Source organism: Emys orbicularis, chromosome 10 (assembly GCF_028017835.1).
Source record: "Emys orbicularis isolate rEmyOrb1 chromosome 10, rEmyOrb1.hap1, whole genome shotgun sequence".
Taxonomy (NCBI): Eukaryota; Metazoa; Chordata; order Testudines; family Emydidae; genus Emys; species Emys orbicularis.
This window is the reverse complement of record NC_088692.1, coordinates 20,339,624-20,354,499: the sequence shown is the minus strand read 5'-3', so window position 1 is coordinate 20,354,499 and position 14,876 is coordinate 20,339,624. Positions and strand designations below refer to the sequence as shown.

Here is a 14,876-nt window from a genome sequence, read left to right as displayed (position 1 = left end):
ACTTGTGGCACCTTAGAGACTAACAAATTTATTAGAGCATAAGCTTTCGTGGGCTACAACCCACTTCTTCGGATGCATATAGAGTGAAACATATATTGAGGAGCTATATATACACACATACAGAGAGCATGAACAGGAGGGAGTTGTCTTACCAACTCTGAGAGGCCAATTAAGTAAGAGAAAAAAAACTTTTGAAGTGATAATCAAGATAGCTCAGTACAGACAGTTTGATAAGAAGCAAGTGTGAAAATACTTACAAGGGGAGATCGATTCAATGTTTGTAATGGCTCAGCCATTCCCAGTCCTTATTTAATCCTGAGTTGATTGTGTCTAGTTTGCATATCAATTCCAGCTCAGCAGTCTCTCGTTGGACTCTGTTTTTGAAGTTTTTCTGTTTTAAGATAGCCACCCGCAGGTCTGTCATAGAATGGCCAGACAGGTTAAAGTGTTCTCCCACTGGTTTTTGAGTATTATGATTCCTGATGTCAGATTTGTGTCCATTAATTCTTTTGCGTAGAGACTGTCCGGTTTGGCCAAATGTACATGGCAGAGGGACATTGCTGGCACATGATGGCATATATCACATTGGTAGATGTGCAGGTGAACGAGCCCCTGATGGTATGGCTGATGTGATTAGGCCCTATGATGATGTCACTTGAATAGATATGTGGACAGAGTTGGCATTGGGCTTTGTTACAAGGATAGGTTCCTGGGTCAGTGTTTTTGTTCAGTGATGTGTGGTTGCTGGTGAGTATTTGCTTTAGGTTGGGGGGTTGTCTGTAAGCGAGGACAGGTCTGTCTCCCAAGATCTGTGAGAGTAAAGGATCATCTTTCAGGAAACTTCAAACATCTTTCAGGATAGGTTGTAGATCTCTGATGATGTGCTGGAGAGGTTTTAGTTGGGGGCTGAAGGTGACAGCTAGTGGTGTTCTGTTATTTTCTTTGTTGGCCCTGTCTTGTAGGAGGTGACTTCTGGGTACTCGTCTGGCTCTGTCAATCTGTTTTTTCACTTCAGCAGGTGGGTATTGTAGTTTTAAGAATGCTTGATAGAGATCTTGTAGGTGCTTGTCTCTATCTGAGGGATTGGAGCAAATGCGGTTATATCTTAGAGCTTGGCTGTAGACAATGGATCGTGTGGTGTGTCCTGGATGGAAGCTGGAGGCATGTAGGTAAGTGTAGCGGTCAGTAGGTTTCCGGTATAGGGTGGTATTTATGTGACCATCGCTTATTAGCACAGTAGTGTCCAGGAAATGGACCGCTTGTGTGGATTGATCTAGGCTGAGGTTGATGGTGGGATGGAAATTATTGAAATCATGGTGGAATTCCTCAAGGGCTTCTTTTCCATGGGTCCAGATGATGAAGATGTCATCAATGTAGCGCAAGTAGAGTAGGGGCGTTAGGGGACGAGAGCTAAGGAAGCGTTGTTCTAAGTCAGAACACATCTGACTGAACAAAAACACTGACCCAGGAACCTATCCTTGTAACAAAGCCCGATGCCAACTCTGTCCACATATCTATTCAAGTGACATCATCATAGGGCCTAATCACATCAGCTATACCATCAGGGGCTCGTTCACCTGCACATCTACCAATGTGATATATGCCATCATGTGCCAGCAATGTCCCTCTGCCATGTACGTTGGCCAAACCGGACAGTCTCTACGCAAAAGAATTAATGGACACAAATCTGACATCAGGAATCTTAAAACAGAAAAACTTCAAAAACAGACTCCAACGAGAGACTGCTGAGCTGGAATTGATATGCAAACTAGACACAATCAACTCAGGATTAAATAAGGACTGGGAATGGCTGAGCCATTACAAACATTGAATCTATCTCCCCTTGTAAGTATTTTCACACTTGCTTCTTATCAAACTGTCTGTACTGAGCTATCTTGATTATCACTTCAAAAGTTTTTTTTCTCTTACTTAATTGGCCTCTCAGAGTTGGTAAGACAACTCCCACCTGTTCATGCTCTCTGTATGTGTGTATATATAGCTCCTCAATATATGTTTCACTCTATATGCATCCAAAGAAGTCGGTTGTAGCCCACGAAAGCTTATGCTCTAATAAATTTGTTAGTCTCTAAGGTGCCACAAGTACTCCTGTTCTTTTTGTGGATACAGACTAACACGGCTGCTACTCTGAAACCAGTTGAAGCCAACTAAAACTTCAAACAACATAATGGGAGCCAATGCCTGGGAAATAGAGCCAGGTTTCATGGAGAGCATAAGAAAAAGCCATCCCCCAAAATAATCATCAACAAATTTCATGTCAGTTAATATTTTTAATGATGAACCACAGTTCTGTGTGAATGTGTATTGACTCTTGACTATCTGTGGAGGTGGAGGGGAAATAGGAACAAAGAACATTTCATGGTGAAAGAATAAGCTAATGCTGCCATGGAATTTAGGGACTGCTGCAGCAGAATTTGGTCTCTTTATGCTGCAAAGCACATGAGGTCCTGGCTATTAGACAAACCATGCTGATTTGAATTTTCCATTGTTACTGTAGGTAGGGGAGCTCCTTTAATTAGTCTTGTAACTCAGGATTATTTAGAATAGAAAACCTGTGGGGGGTTAATTACATTTAATTTACATTTAATTACCATAAATTTTCATTTAGAAGCCATTCACAATTAATAAGCACCTTGTTTAGAAGCAGCAACTGAATAGTAAAAGTTGCAGGGAGCAAGTGATTTATATTGAATTTATATTGAATATAAGTCACAGCTTCTAAACAAAATATATATGCCCCCAAGGACAGTGTTGGATGATTAAGGGAGTTTAATTCCTTTTTGTTTATTCAGAGATGTCTCAAGAAAGACAATTCTTATTAGCAATGTTTTCTTGCCTCCTCAGGAGGTCTTGGCAAACCTGTCACTCTGCTAATCACCAAAGAAGGAATAGGAAAAATGTACCTTCCTTAAAAATAACTTAAAGGCTTAACTGTGCCTATTGATGAAACATCAAGCAATTAAAAGAGAGACCTGTATATTCTCCCAAGTGTGAAACACTCAGTTGGTATCACTTTACCAATTCCAGGATAGCAACTCTAATGATCAAGCCATGTCTTCACCTGCTGTATGTAACTGCTGATGAAACAGAGAAGAGGTTTTTTTTGTATGCTCTCTATTAATGGTCGATTAGATAGAAAACACCTCCCCAAGGGCAGACTCGTCACTCTGAAAGGCACACCAGTGGGCATTAACGTCTGTCTTAAATCAACAGCTACTGCGCAATGGCCATTTCAGAGCTGATTAAGGAAATTTCTGTGAATTAATATCTCTAGCCAGACTGTAAAATACATCAGGTATGTTCAGTTTGAAAGTATCTATACATGTTTAGAAAACAAAAATTTTCTTTCCCTTAATGCTTGTTTTATTTTAAGGGGTGTTTTTGAAAAAAGTCTGTTAAACTGTATTTTTTTATATTCTGTTTGCTAACTGAGTATTTGCAGTCTCTTACTCTTATATCTTCCTTCCAAAAAAAAGTGTGCCTCTTTGTCCTAGTTCTGAGATACAAGTAAACTGGTATTAATATTAGAAGACTACATTACCATTGAATTTATGAAGATTGGACTAGATTTCAAATTACTTATGCCACTGGTTTTGAAGTTACATTTTTGGCACAAAGCAACACTTACTTTAGGAAGGTGGTTTTTTTCCTTATAAATGCTTGGTTTTTCTTTTTGGCAATAAAAGTGTAATTTTACATCTATTACTTAAATAATTGTTTGTAGACTGGAAGTACCTCTTAAACTTAATGTCAAAATGTCCTAAAGCCTTCTAAGAGTATTATTGCTGCTCAACTTAAATATTGCAGGGTCTCTTTTGGAAATGTATCTATTTATTTGGGTAAACTACTTCAAAGGGACTTGACAGTGTGAACATTTCTAAATATGAATATTCTACATATGAATTTACAATACTTGGCATATATATGGTGCTAGTGTGAGAAAGCATAGATATTTTTGAAGTGCCCCCCGATGTTCCTATGTTGCCAATTAATAAAATAAAACCCGCAACTTGTTTGCCGTTAAATAAATAGCAGATGCTTTAAGACTGTTAATTTTCTTAACACTTAAACACTTAATCCAAATCAACCCACTGTAGTGAGATTTATCACTTATTTGAAAGCTTTATTGTAAACTGATGCTATCAAAATGTATTTTTTTTCTCTCTCTCTCTCTGCTAGGATACATTGCAGTCTTTTTATTTGGAACTGATTTTACATTGAGGATAATGTCTACTATACTTGTACAAGTCTTTTTTAACCTCTCTGCCTCAGTTTTTCCGTATCTATTTAAACTGAAGTTATAGTTATCTACCTCTCAGGAGTAAAACACTGCAAAAAAATAGAAATGTGTCAAAAGACCACTACAAAATTATTATAGATTTGCATCAACAGTGAAACAAATCCAGGGCCAATTTCTGCACTAGTTTACAACCCTTGTTGCAACTCTGACATCTAAGGTCCTCTCTCTTTAAATAAAACTCTTTAAAAAAAAAAAAATCCACTCCAGTGGTACAGACAATTTTAAAAAGAGCTTCAAATCCCTATAACTCAGATTCATAAGGCTGTGTTACCTTTATTAAGCTATCTAGTGGAAATCACCTGGCACACTTTGATATTGATTTAAAGTATTGTATAAGAAAATGCTTTTAAAATAATAGTACCTAAAATTGTTGTGACCATGAGCTACTTGCTTAATCTCACTGCATCTTAATTTCACTGTGAATAAAATGAGGTGTGCACTTAAACTTCATAGAGCACTTTGTGATTACCAAGAAATGTTAAAACAAACCACGCATTGGCTTTTGGATTTGTGGTTCTGCAAACAATGCTGAAAGAATTGAAAATATAGCAGATCAACATTCTGAACATAGCTTGCACAAGTAAGATATGGGGTGAAATCCTGGCCCCACTGAAGTCAATGGGAACTTTGACATGGAATTCAATGGAGTTAGAATTTCACCTCTGATCTGTAGTGAGGTCAGAGATACTTGACAGAAGCAGAATCTGAGTTCATCGTTCTTTCTCCTGTTACATGGGGTCATTTCACAAAGATCTTGGGGAGGGTAAGGGATGCAGCTCTTTGAAGAACTTCAAGTGCTTGTGAAGTGATCAACTTTGGCAAGAGAAACAGAATCATGAAACCGGATCCTAACCGATATAATAAAAATTCTCTTTTTTTATTATAGTAGCACTTAGAAGATCTAATAGTATCAATACCCATTGGACTAGGGGCTTAAATTTTGAGGATAAGTGTAATTTTAATGCTCTGCAGATACTTTGTGTTTAAGATCACAAATTGATTTGCATCTATTACAATGCATTTTAGTTCAGCAAACGTTTTCTGAATCATAAAAACATTAGTACTGCTTCAGTAGTGCAGCATTATGAAGAATACTCATCCCTTACTATAAAAGGGCATCTTGCTTTCCTATAGTTTTTCATAATGGTGCAAAACTTATGAGACCATAGCCTTTTATATTGTTTCCAACTGTATATTTACCCATCTGTCAATGAAGTGCACAGAACCATATTCTTCCATAGTAACCTACAGAGACCATTGTATTCCTGTGTGCACCTGAAAGGACCAGAACACAAATATACTGATTAGTTCCTAGAGGGCTTTTGTATTATCTAGGGAAGATAAAGCAAAGATTTAATTGAGTCCTATCAAATAAAAAAAAATCTCTGAAAGTAAATACAACTTGTCAACATTTAAACTGTTTTCACAGCTAGTTATTAGATCTTATGACTCTGAGGGTGTGTTTTGGTGCTTATAGTCAGAAATGTCATGGAGACAAATCTAACATATTAGTCAATTTTTCCAGCAAAGCCAAACTGATTTCTTTCATGTCAGTTCTTGTAGCACCTGTTGCAGTACATCTGGCCTCCCCCAATTTGGCTTTTCAGCCTGTAAATGCTCATATTTCTGACCTGAGCAAAATTGGTGCTGTTTTTCTGGAAGGGCTGTATGCTGTCCTAAGAACTCCTACTGATGTCAGAATATGGTCCTAAACTTTGGTTGTTCTCAACAGCCATTTTTTATCCAAATGGAATGGAGAACATGGAATTTATTCAGATAATGTGGTGTCACTCATGTAGTGATGATCATTAAGGGACATGTACTACATTCAAGAATTTGGATAATATTTGGCACAATTTGTTTCCTCTGTATATATTCAGTTACCTTTTATGAAGGGGGTTGGAGGAGGTGAGTGTATGTCATTCACCCCATAAGGTACAGAATATTTTTTAAAGAGGAAAATGTGACTCTACAATCAAATCAGTAGTTGTTGCACCTGGAGCTACTTTAAAGTTCCAAAATGCAAGGAACTCTGTGGAGTGGGTGGACCCACATACACTGGCTTTCAGTCTTGTGACTTAACCACAGATATTTTAAAGTAGATTCTTAATTGGAATTTGCTGTTGCTTTTGAAAGAGAAACATCACATTTGCAACTCCCCCCCCCCTTTTCTTTTCAGAAAAACATCCTGTGGTACAATGTCTGCAATAAAACCACTCCCCAATGAAGAAGTGGTTTTACCTGTTGCTAATTCTCCAGCTTCAGTGAGAGTAATGACAAACGAACCCAGTTTTTTGGTCAGAGATAAAAGTCCATGGACTTATTATAACAAGCCCATTACACTCATTGCCATTGGAGGACTGGTCTTTTTTGGTGGTGGTATCCTCACTGCACTGTACTTTAAATATGTAAGTGTCCCATATGCCCTGGGGCCTGTTTGTCTTTCCATTGGACTGATGTTTCTCATCACAGGAATTGTGTGGATGCCAATCATTAAACAGACGATCAGATATAATGGGCTTCTGAGAAGAAAATATCCAAGAAAATCCAGAGCTGCATGCAGTTCCAGTGTATGAACGAAACTGTTTTTTAAAATGGTGTTAAGTTCATGTAACTTTTCTTCAAAAAGATAGTTCGAACTATCTTGTGCCAACTACTACAATGCCAAAGGTGAACTGAAAAAGATGTAAAGATCACCTCCATTTTACTTGCTTCTAAGGTCTTAATCTTTTGCCTTTGTATTAAAAAAAAAATAAAGCTTCTGCTTTGAGACAGCTAATGTGATAAATATGCAAATACAGTACTGAAGTTAAAAACTACTAACTTAATCCTTTTTGGAAATGTCAAAATATAGCTTGCTTTAATAGAAACCAACAGTTGGAAGACTTAAATGTTCTCCATGGCGGGGGAAGGTCTTCACATTCCACCACTAAAGGGTGTAGGCACTGTAACAGTTCAGGGCAACTGCAGCTGTATTCCCCCTCTAGGTTCCCAGCTGTCATCGCTCTGGGCTGGAGCCCCCCCCCCCCCTCTTCCTCCTCTCTGGGGTCTCTATAGCACACACAGCTCCCTGCCTATACTGTGACCTCCTCAGCAAAGTCAGGATGCCTATGCTAGCCTCCTTTACTTTTCTCCTCAGAGACCGTACACAGTGTAATTGCCTTTAGTTAAGCTACCACACAGCTCTTTCTAAGCAAGTGCACTTTTTCTTAAGGTAAAAGCATTAGAGGAAACATTGAAATTCTTGAGAATGTCCTTCATAGCAAAGTAGTGTGTGTTTAAGTACAAGCCAGACAGGGACTGTGGGTACGCTGGCATCTTGCTAGTCCACACTGAAGCCCATGCTGCCACATTTATGCTATTACTACTCTGTGTACTAGCTAGATGAAAGTATGCTTACTTCTGCTACAAGCACACCTTCATGCTGTAGTAAAGACTCAGCTGGTGAGGCAAAACAAATGTAGCTTAAAGTTGCATTTTTTGGAACTAAAAAATTGGCCTAAATTTTTGCTGCCAGCACCTATGCTGATTCACAACAGCCTGGGCAGGTTTATGGGGTGAGCACTCCAGACTCTCCATAACTGATGTGCCACAATGATGCACTTTATCCTGGAGTTTTTGAAGAGACCAGTGTTGGGCCATTACCTCTAGCCCTAAATTGTCCCCCTGAACCTGGGGAATCATCCCTTCTTCTAGCCTTTGAGGCACAATTGCACTCCTTGTAGGTTACTTGGTGGCCAGGACGAACACTAGGGTTGCAAATTTTCTGATTGCAGAAAACTGAACACTCTCTGCTCACTCCATCCCCCACCCCCCCGGTCACTTGCTCTCCCCTACCCTTGCTCATTTTCACTGGGCAGGGGCAAGGGTTGGGGTGTGGGAGGGAGGGAGTGAGGGCGGGCACCGGCTAGGGGTGCGGGCTCTGGGATGGGGCCAGGGATGAGGGGTTTTGGGTGTGGTAGGGGGCTCTGCCTGGGGCAGGAGGTTGGAGTATGGGAGGGGGTACAGGCTCTAGGTGGGCCAGAAATGAGGGGTTCAGAGTGCAGGAGCAGGGTCTGGGCTGGGGGTTGGGGGGCAGGGGGTGAGGGCTCCAGCTGGGGGTACAGGCTGTGGGGTGGGGCTCAGGCCAAGGGGTTTGGAGTGCGGGAGGGGGCTCAGGTTGGGGTGCAGGACGGGGTGTGGGCTCCAGGCAGCGCTTACCTCAGGCTGCTCCCAGAAGTGGCCAGCACATCCCTCTGGCTCCTAGGCAGAAGGAGGCTCCACGCGCTGTCCCCACCTGCAAGCGCCACCCCCACAGCTCCCATTGGCCGCAGTTCCTGGCACTCAGGGAAGCACGCCGAGGCCCCCTGGACACCCCTATGCCTAGGAACTGGAGAGAGATGCTGGCCGCTTCTAGGAGCTGTGCGGAGCTGGCCGCTGCGGCCTACCGGACTTAGTCGATACCTCGCAACCCAAGGTGCACCTCCCCACTATCTGTGCAAGCTCTTGTTCAAAGGCTAAGAGCTGTGCTTAGTCAGAGCTGGCTTTCCTTGGGCCTGGCCTAGGTATCTAGATTTAAAATAGCTCAGCTCCATCTGAGCCAAAACCCTGAAGGAGAGGGACAGGACTGGATGGGGTGTGTCTGCTTCAAAGAGCTAATCTGGGTCTGTATCCTGCCTCTGTGCCTGTAGGGCAGCAGGTGGTGTAGTGACTTCAGTGGGGATGGGGCGATAGGATGAATGGGCTCCTCTGGCACCAGGCCCCTGCTGGAGTTGGCTGGAAGGACTGAGGGTGGGTGCTGGGGCTGCCTGACAAGTGGGGGTAATGAGTAAGCCCTCACTGCCTTACAAAGCCCTGCAGGAAGTGGGTGGGGAGAGGGAAGATAGGCAGGTGCACCCAGTGTTTTCCCCAGGAATTGAAATTAGGGGTATGTTCAAGTTTATGGAGGGGGCTGATGAGGGGTAAAACCATGAGGGTGAAGGTAGGCTGTATGGCACCATAGTAAAAACTGAAAATGTTTCATGACCATTTTATTAGATTTAACTAATGTTTTAAAATCATCACACAAATTAAAGTTGACTACTTGAGCCTTCTATGAAGCACTACATCTACATCCTTCTTGGTATCTGGTTATAATTTTGCACAACTTTGTTAATGAACTTCTTGAATGCAATGCATTCATCTTTGGTGGCTTCTCGTATGTCCGGTACTTCCATTCCTTCAATTGATATGCTCATTAGTTCATTCACATGATCAGGCAGAAGGCGACTTCTTTCAGAACACAAAATTCTATTCAATGATGAAAAAGAATGCTCAGCTGTAGCTGTTGTGACTGGGAGTAGCAAGAGATGAATTCCTACTTCTTTCATCCCAGGAAACATAGCATAAAGATAGCATCGAGCCACTAGTAGTTGTATGATATTCCATTCTGTGTTCAAATTCTCTATTCTGTCCTGAGCACATGGCAGCCCCATTGCTAGTAGTGCCTCACTCCACTCAACTGTCAGTGTTTTATAAGACAGGGATCTGTAAAAGCTACGTAGAGGTTAAGTAGAATCTAGAAGTCGCTGTTGTAGATTTTTAAGAATCAAGTATGTGTACTTTTTCAGTTGTCTTAACAAACACTTCTTGTCCTCTTCACTTAAGGATTCAATATAAATGCCTTCATTAGTCAACTTCTAGACTGAAGTCTTTGCTTCTTCCACTACTTTTTCAATGGATAGCTCTCTGATTGATCCAAATGTAGCTTCTATTGCTGGACAAAGATCTACTACTGTTGTAGCAGATGCCTGGATGGCATTATTTAATGACCCAAGTGGTTTCAACAGTAGACTTACAAAAGAGAGTATGGCAATAGTCTTCTCTGAATGTAGTAGCAAAAGTAATCCACCAGTCTCATTACTTAGGTCCATCCCATCTTGGTAGATACTTTCCAAAGCCAGTAATAATGGCTGGAGTAATTTTAAGACAACAGCCAAGGATCGCTCATGAGAAAGTCCAACCTGGTAAAACCCTCTGGCTAATTCGAACTTCAGTCCCAGTGTATCTTCTATATTTTCCAAGATATTCAGTCTTTTTGGACTCAAGCTGAAAAAAAAGAATATAATGAAGACATTAAATGTATAGCTTTTTAAATGTCTTTTGAAGAGTCTGCAGCTCGTACTAGTGCTAGTTGGAGTAGATGGCCTCTGCAGGGTGTATAGGAAAGATTAGGGTTACACTTTTCTCTGAGCAAAGCTTGTACTCCACCATGTCTTCCAGAGAAGTTTGCAGCTCCATCAAATGCACAAGCAGCCATCTGTTTGGGGTCCAGTCCAACTGACAAACATTTAACTCTTCTAAGATGTGGGTTGTCACAGATTCAGCCAATGTATCTTCTATAACTTGAACATCTAGAAATGCATCTACTGGCCTACTACTGACCTCAAGGTAACGTACACGATGACTTAATACTTGATGCCCATTTGCATCGGTGCATTCATCAGCCATGTATGCAAATTTTTTGCATGTGGTGAGAGTGTTCTTCACTTTTTCAACTGTTGAGTCTTTCACTGTTGCGCCACATGCTTCTAGCCAGTCAGTTGAGTTTCTTACAGAAAAATAGTGAGTATTTGCTGGTCTCGTTCGGAACCAGTGTTCAACTTCAGGATGAACAAGTGACAATGCACTTAACATTGGCCTCCAGTTTGTAGCGTGTGGTATCTCTTGCCTATGTAATCCTTCTGCCCATCTGAGTTGGCAGCAACAAGGGCCGGGTTCAGTATCTAGGGGTTCTGTTTCAATAACACAATGCAAAACTGGCTCGAGCCCCCACCCAGTGACCTGGGACAATTACATATCACCCCCCTGGGCGCCTCTAAGAGGCAATACTTCCCCTCTCGCAAGCACGGAGTCTGAGTGTAGCAGAAAATGTTTAATAACATGAGGTAAACGACATCAGCAGTAAATTGGAAAAACACCACAAACAGGATTCATAACACAAACCCTGAGCAAAAGACTCACCCCAGCAAATTGGGCTGTGTCCTTTCCCTTTGGTTCTTGAATACAGCAACCCAAAAATCACCCAAAGTCCCCAAAGTCCAACACCCCAAAAGTCTCTGCCCCTGGTCAGTACAGCCCCAGAGTTCAAAAGTTTATCTGCAGGGTTTTACCCCCCTAGCCTGGGTGGAAATGGAGGGGGGGGGGAAAAGAGGGCACGCATGGTGTTATGGGGCACCTTACATGGTCCAAGGCTGACTGCCCGCTTCTCCGTGGGGTTCCGCTGCAGCCTTCACCACGAGCCGCTCCACTCCACCAGCTGTCCCGCGAGCCACTCCTGCTGCCCCACGAACTGCTCTGCTCTACCAGCTCCTCCAGCCATCCCCGCAAACTGCTCAGCTCCACTCCGCTCGCCGTTCCATGGGCCGCTCCAACCGTCCCACAAACGGCTCCGCTCTACCAGCCGTCCCGCAAACTGCTCCGCTCTGCCAGCTGCTTAGCAATATAGCTTCAGGCTCCCCCACTAGTTAACACAGCACTCAGTGATCTCAGCTCTTAGTAACATTAGCTCTTTAGTGATTTCAGCTCTTGGTGATTCCAGCTTGTAGTAGGGGAGCCCCAGTGCTGATGCACCATTGGCCCAAAGTGAATTCCACATAGCAACCTGTAACTAGACTCTCAATAGAATCAAAATTAGCTCTGCTATTCAACAGTGGAGAGAGGAGGTGGTGCAATTGGTGTTTCATGCCCTCAAAGGGGGCCCATACCATCAGGTACAAATACCTGTCCCCATCCTCTCTCAATTCACTGTGTTTTGGAACCCATGTCCCTTGTCTAGGTGATTGTGAGACCCTCTGTCATAAAACAGTTTCATTGTCCTTGATTCACACAATCAGGGTAACAACACTTTATTCCTCCTGCCCCAATAACAGAGAAACTGGGGATCCCACAGCAGCCAAAGTGACCATTTTGGGCTTCCGTGGGCTCATACTAGGCGGGGTGGGTGTGCCTATGCAAACAAGATCAGTCCCTGGATTTCTTTTCCAGACTTACCATAATTCACCACCAGATGTCAGGGTAGAGCTCATCCTGACTCTGCTTACACCTAAATAGAAAGTATGATGCCACAGCTGTGTTTGTTCACATGAACTGTGTTGTATCTCCAGCATTCTTAACAGCTCATTAACACTCACCGGTGTTGTCCTTGGTCAGTGGAGGTTCAGAGGTGCTTTCACATGAGTTCACCTCCCAGGTGGGGGGCAAGAAAGCACCTTGCTCGTTCCTCCAGCTGCTCACTGTTCGCTCTGGCTACTGTTGTTCGTTGTGCCACTGTTCACTCCATCGCTCTGTTGCCAATGGCCCTTCACCATCACCTTCTGCTACCACTGTGACCTCTGCAAGTTGGTTGCTTGAGGTTCCACCTAGCTGTCAGTGATTTGAGCTAAGCTCTCAGTGGAACCTCACTGCTAGTGCAGACTGAGCTGTCTCTTCCACAGAAATACAGTCCCACAGCAGGTCTAAGCACTTAGACCTGATTATCAGTGATGTCAGCTGTAGTAGTCACTTAACAAAACAAGACTATCTATGGAGCCTAATCAGCTCTGTCTTTAAACAGTGGAGGGGGCAGGTCAAATAGTATCTGTGACTCAGGCAGACCATCAAGCAAAACACCTGTCCCCACCTGCCCTCAATCAGCACAGGCTAAAAGTACAGTTCTACTGCCCTTGACTCATTCAGTAAGAATAACAACATTTCATTACACCCCCCCCCCCGCATTCAAGCGATTTGTAACCCAACCCCAGCCTAAATCTATCACTTAGGCAACACAGCTCTGTTGGCTGGATACCTAGGTAGATTAGGTGTGAATGTAAATACAATCTGGTCCTGAAGCCTTTTTCCCCAGCCCCCAGCTCATCACTAGCTGTTAGGGAGAACTCATTTAGCCTTTGCTTATAAATCATAATTTGAAATTATTAGGTTAGCCAACATCACTGAAATGAATGCACAGACATTGTCATAAAAAACAACAGCTGTATAAGGAAGCTAGTCTATGTTTATACTTTTCAAATCTATTATACTTTTTCAGACACATGTATTTTATCATCCACTTTATATGCTTTTAAAGTGTGTATTAATGTTTCAATTTCCAAACAATCACTAAATTGGCAACACTGTATGTAAGTAGTTCACAAAACTGGGGGGGTGTTGGGGAAATTCAGGGGGAGTGTAAGGAAATCCCTGAGTGCACCCACTCTGCACAGCCACCTTCCACCGGGAGCAGCTGCAGCGCAAAGGGGCTCTGCGGCTTCCCCCCGCGGGGTGGGGGTGGGGGTCGTGACTGACTAGTGAAGTGAAATATCAGGGGGTAGCCGTGTTAGTCTGTATCTACAAAAACAACAAGGAGTCTGGTGGCACCTTAGAGACTAACAGATTTATTTGGGCATAAGTTTTCGTGGGTAAAAACCTCACTTCTTTAGATGCACCTAAAGAAGTGACAGGTTTCAGAGTAGCAGCTGTGTTAGTCTGTATCCGAAGAAGTGGGCTGTAGCCCAGGAAAGCTTATGCTCTAATAAATTTGTTAGTCTCTAAGGTGCCACAAGTACTCCTGTTCTTTCTAAAGAAGTGAGGTTTTTACCCAGGAAAGCTTATGCCCAAATAAATCTGTTAGTCTCTAAAGTGCCACCAGACTCCTTGTTGTTTTAGTGAAGTGAAAGGGGCGTGTCCTCTTCTCAGGCCGGGGAGAAGTAGAAAGGGGAGTGTCCCTTTACCTAGGGGCGGGGAGATTTTTGTCCTCAGGTGTAGAGGGGCGTGTCCTCACTCTGCTGTGTGCGCGGCCGCGCCCGCCCTGAGGCTTAGCCGGCCCGGGCTGCTCCCAGTCCCCTCGCCATGGCAGCTCCTGGCGGGCTGGGCCGCTGCGTGGCCGCCTTCTGGGTGGCGCTGGCTTTCGACGCGCTGGGCCTGGTTGTGCTGCTGACCGGGGTCTTCGCCAACCTTTTCTTCTCGGACCTGCTCATTTACGCGGGCGGCATCGGCATCTTCCTCAGCCTCATCTGGTGGGTGTTCTGGTACGCGGGCAACCTGGAGGTGCCGCTCGCCGAGTTGCGCGACGACGTGGGGCTGGACCCGCCCAAGGGCCGCGGGGACAGCCTGCTGCGGGGGCTGGTGAGGGGGCTGAGCACCCGCATCTCCACCGTCTTCTCCTCCGCTCCTCGCTCCAGTCCCCCGGCTCCTGCCGCCGCCACCACCATGGAGCTCCAGCCCGCTGACAGTCCTGCCCGCACCCAGCCCGTCTGAGCCCCGCGCCGCCAGGTGGGACCAAACACGGCTTCAAAGTCACGGAGAAGCAGCGATGGCAATGACACGGGGTGAAGGGAACAGCGCCCCCGGGCCGGAGGAGGGTGGGAGCGGGTGCCAGTGCCCCCGCCCGAGGGACGCCCCTCTTCCTGCGCCGGCCGTGCCCGCTGGCACCAGGAGGTGCTGTAGCTATGGGGTTATTATTATGCCTCATTTCCGAGCGGGGAGAGGGGCTCCAGCCTAGCTGGCGGTCGCTGCGATGAGCCAGTGTGGCGCTAGCGGGTGGGTAGTGGAGCAGGGCGAGCTG

The 14,876-nt window shown here is 44.1% G+C and overlaps 1 protein-coding gene across 1 annotated transcript; it reads left to right on the top strand.

Annotated features, from left to right (window-relative positions):
- Window positions 1-14,161: 14,161 nt before the first annotated feature.
- LOC135884575 (transmembrane protein 238-like) lies at window positions 14,162-14,569 on the top strand. Its single transcript, XM_065411997.1, has one exon. The coding sequence runs from the start codon at window positions 14,162-14,164 to the stop codon at window positions 14,567-14,569; it is 408 nt and encodes a 135-aa protein (XP_065268069.1).
- Window positions 14,570-14,876: the final 307 nt, after the last annotated feature.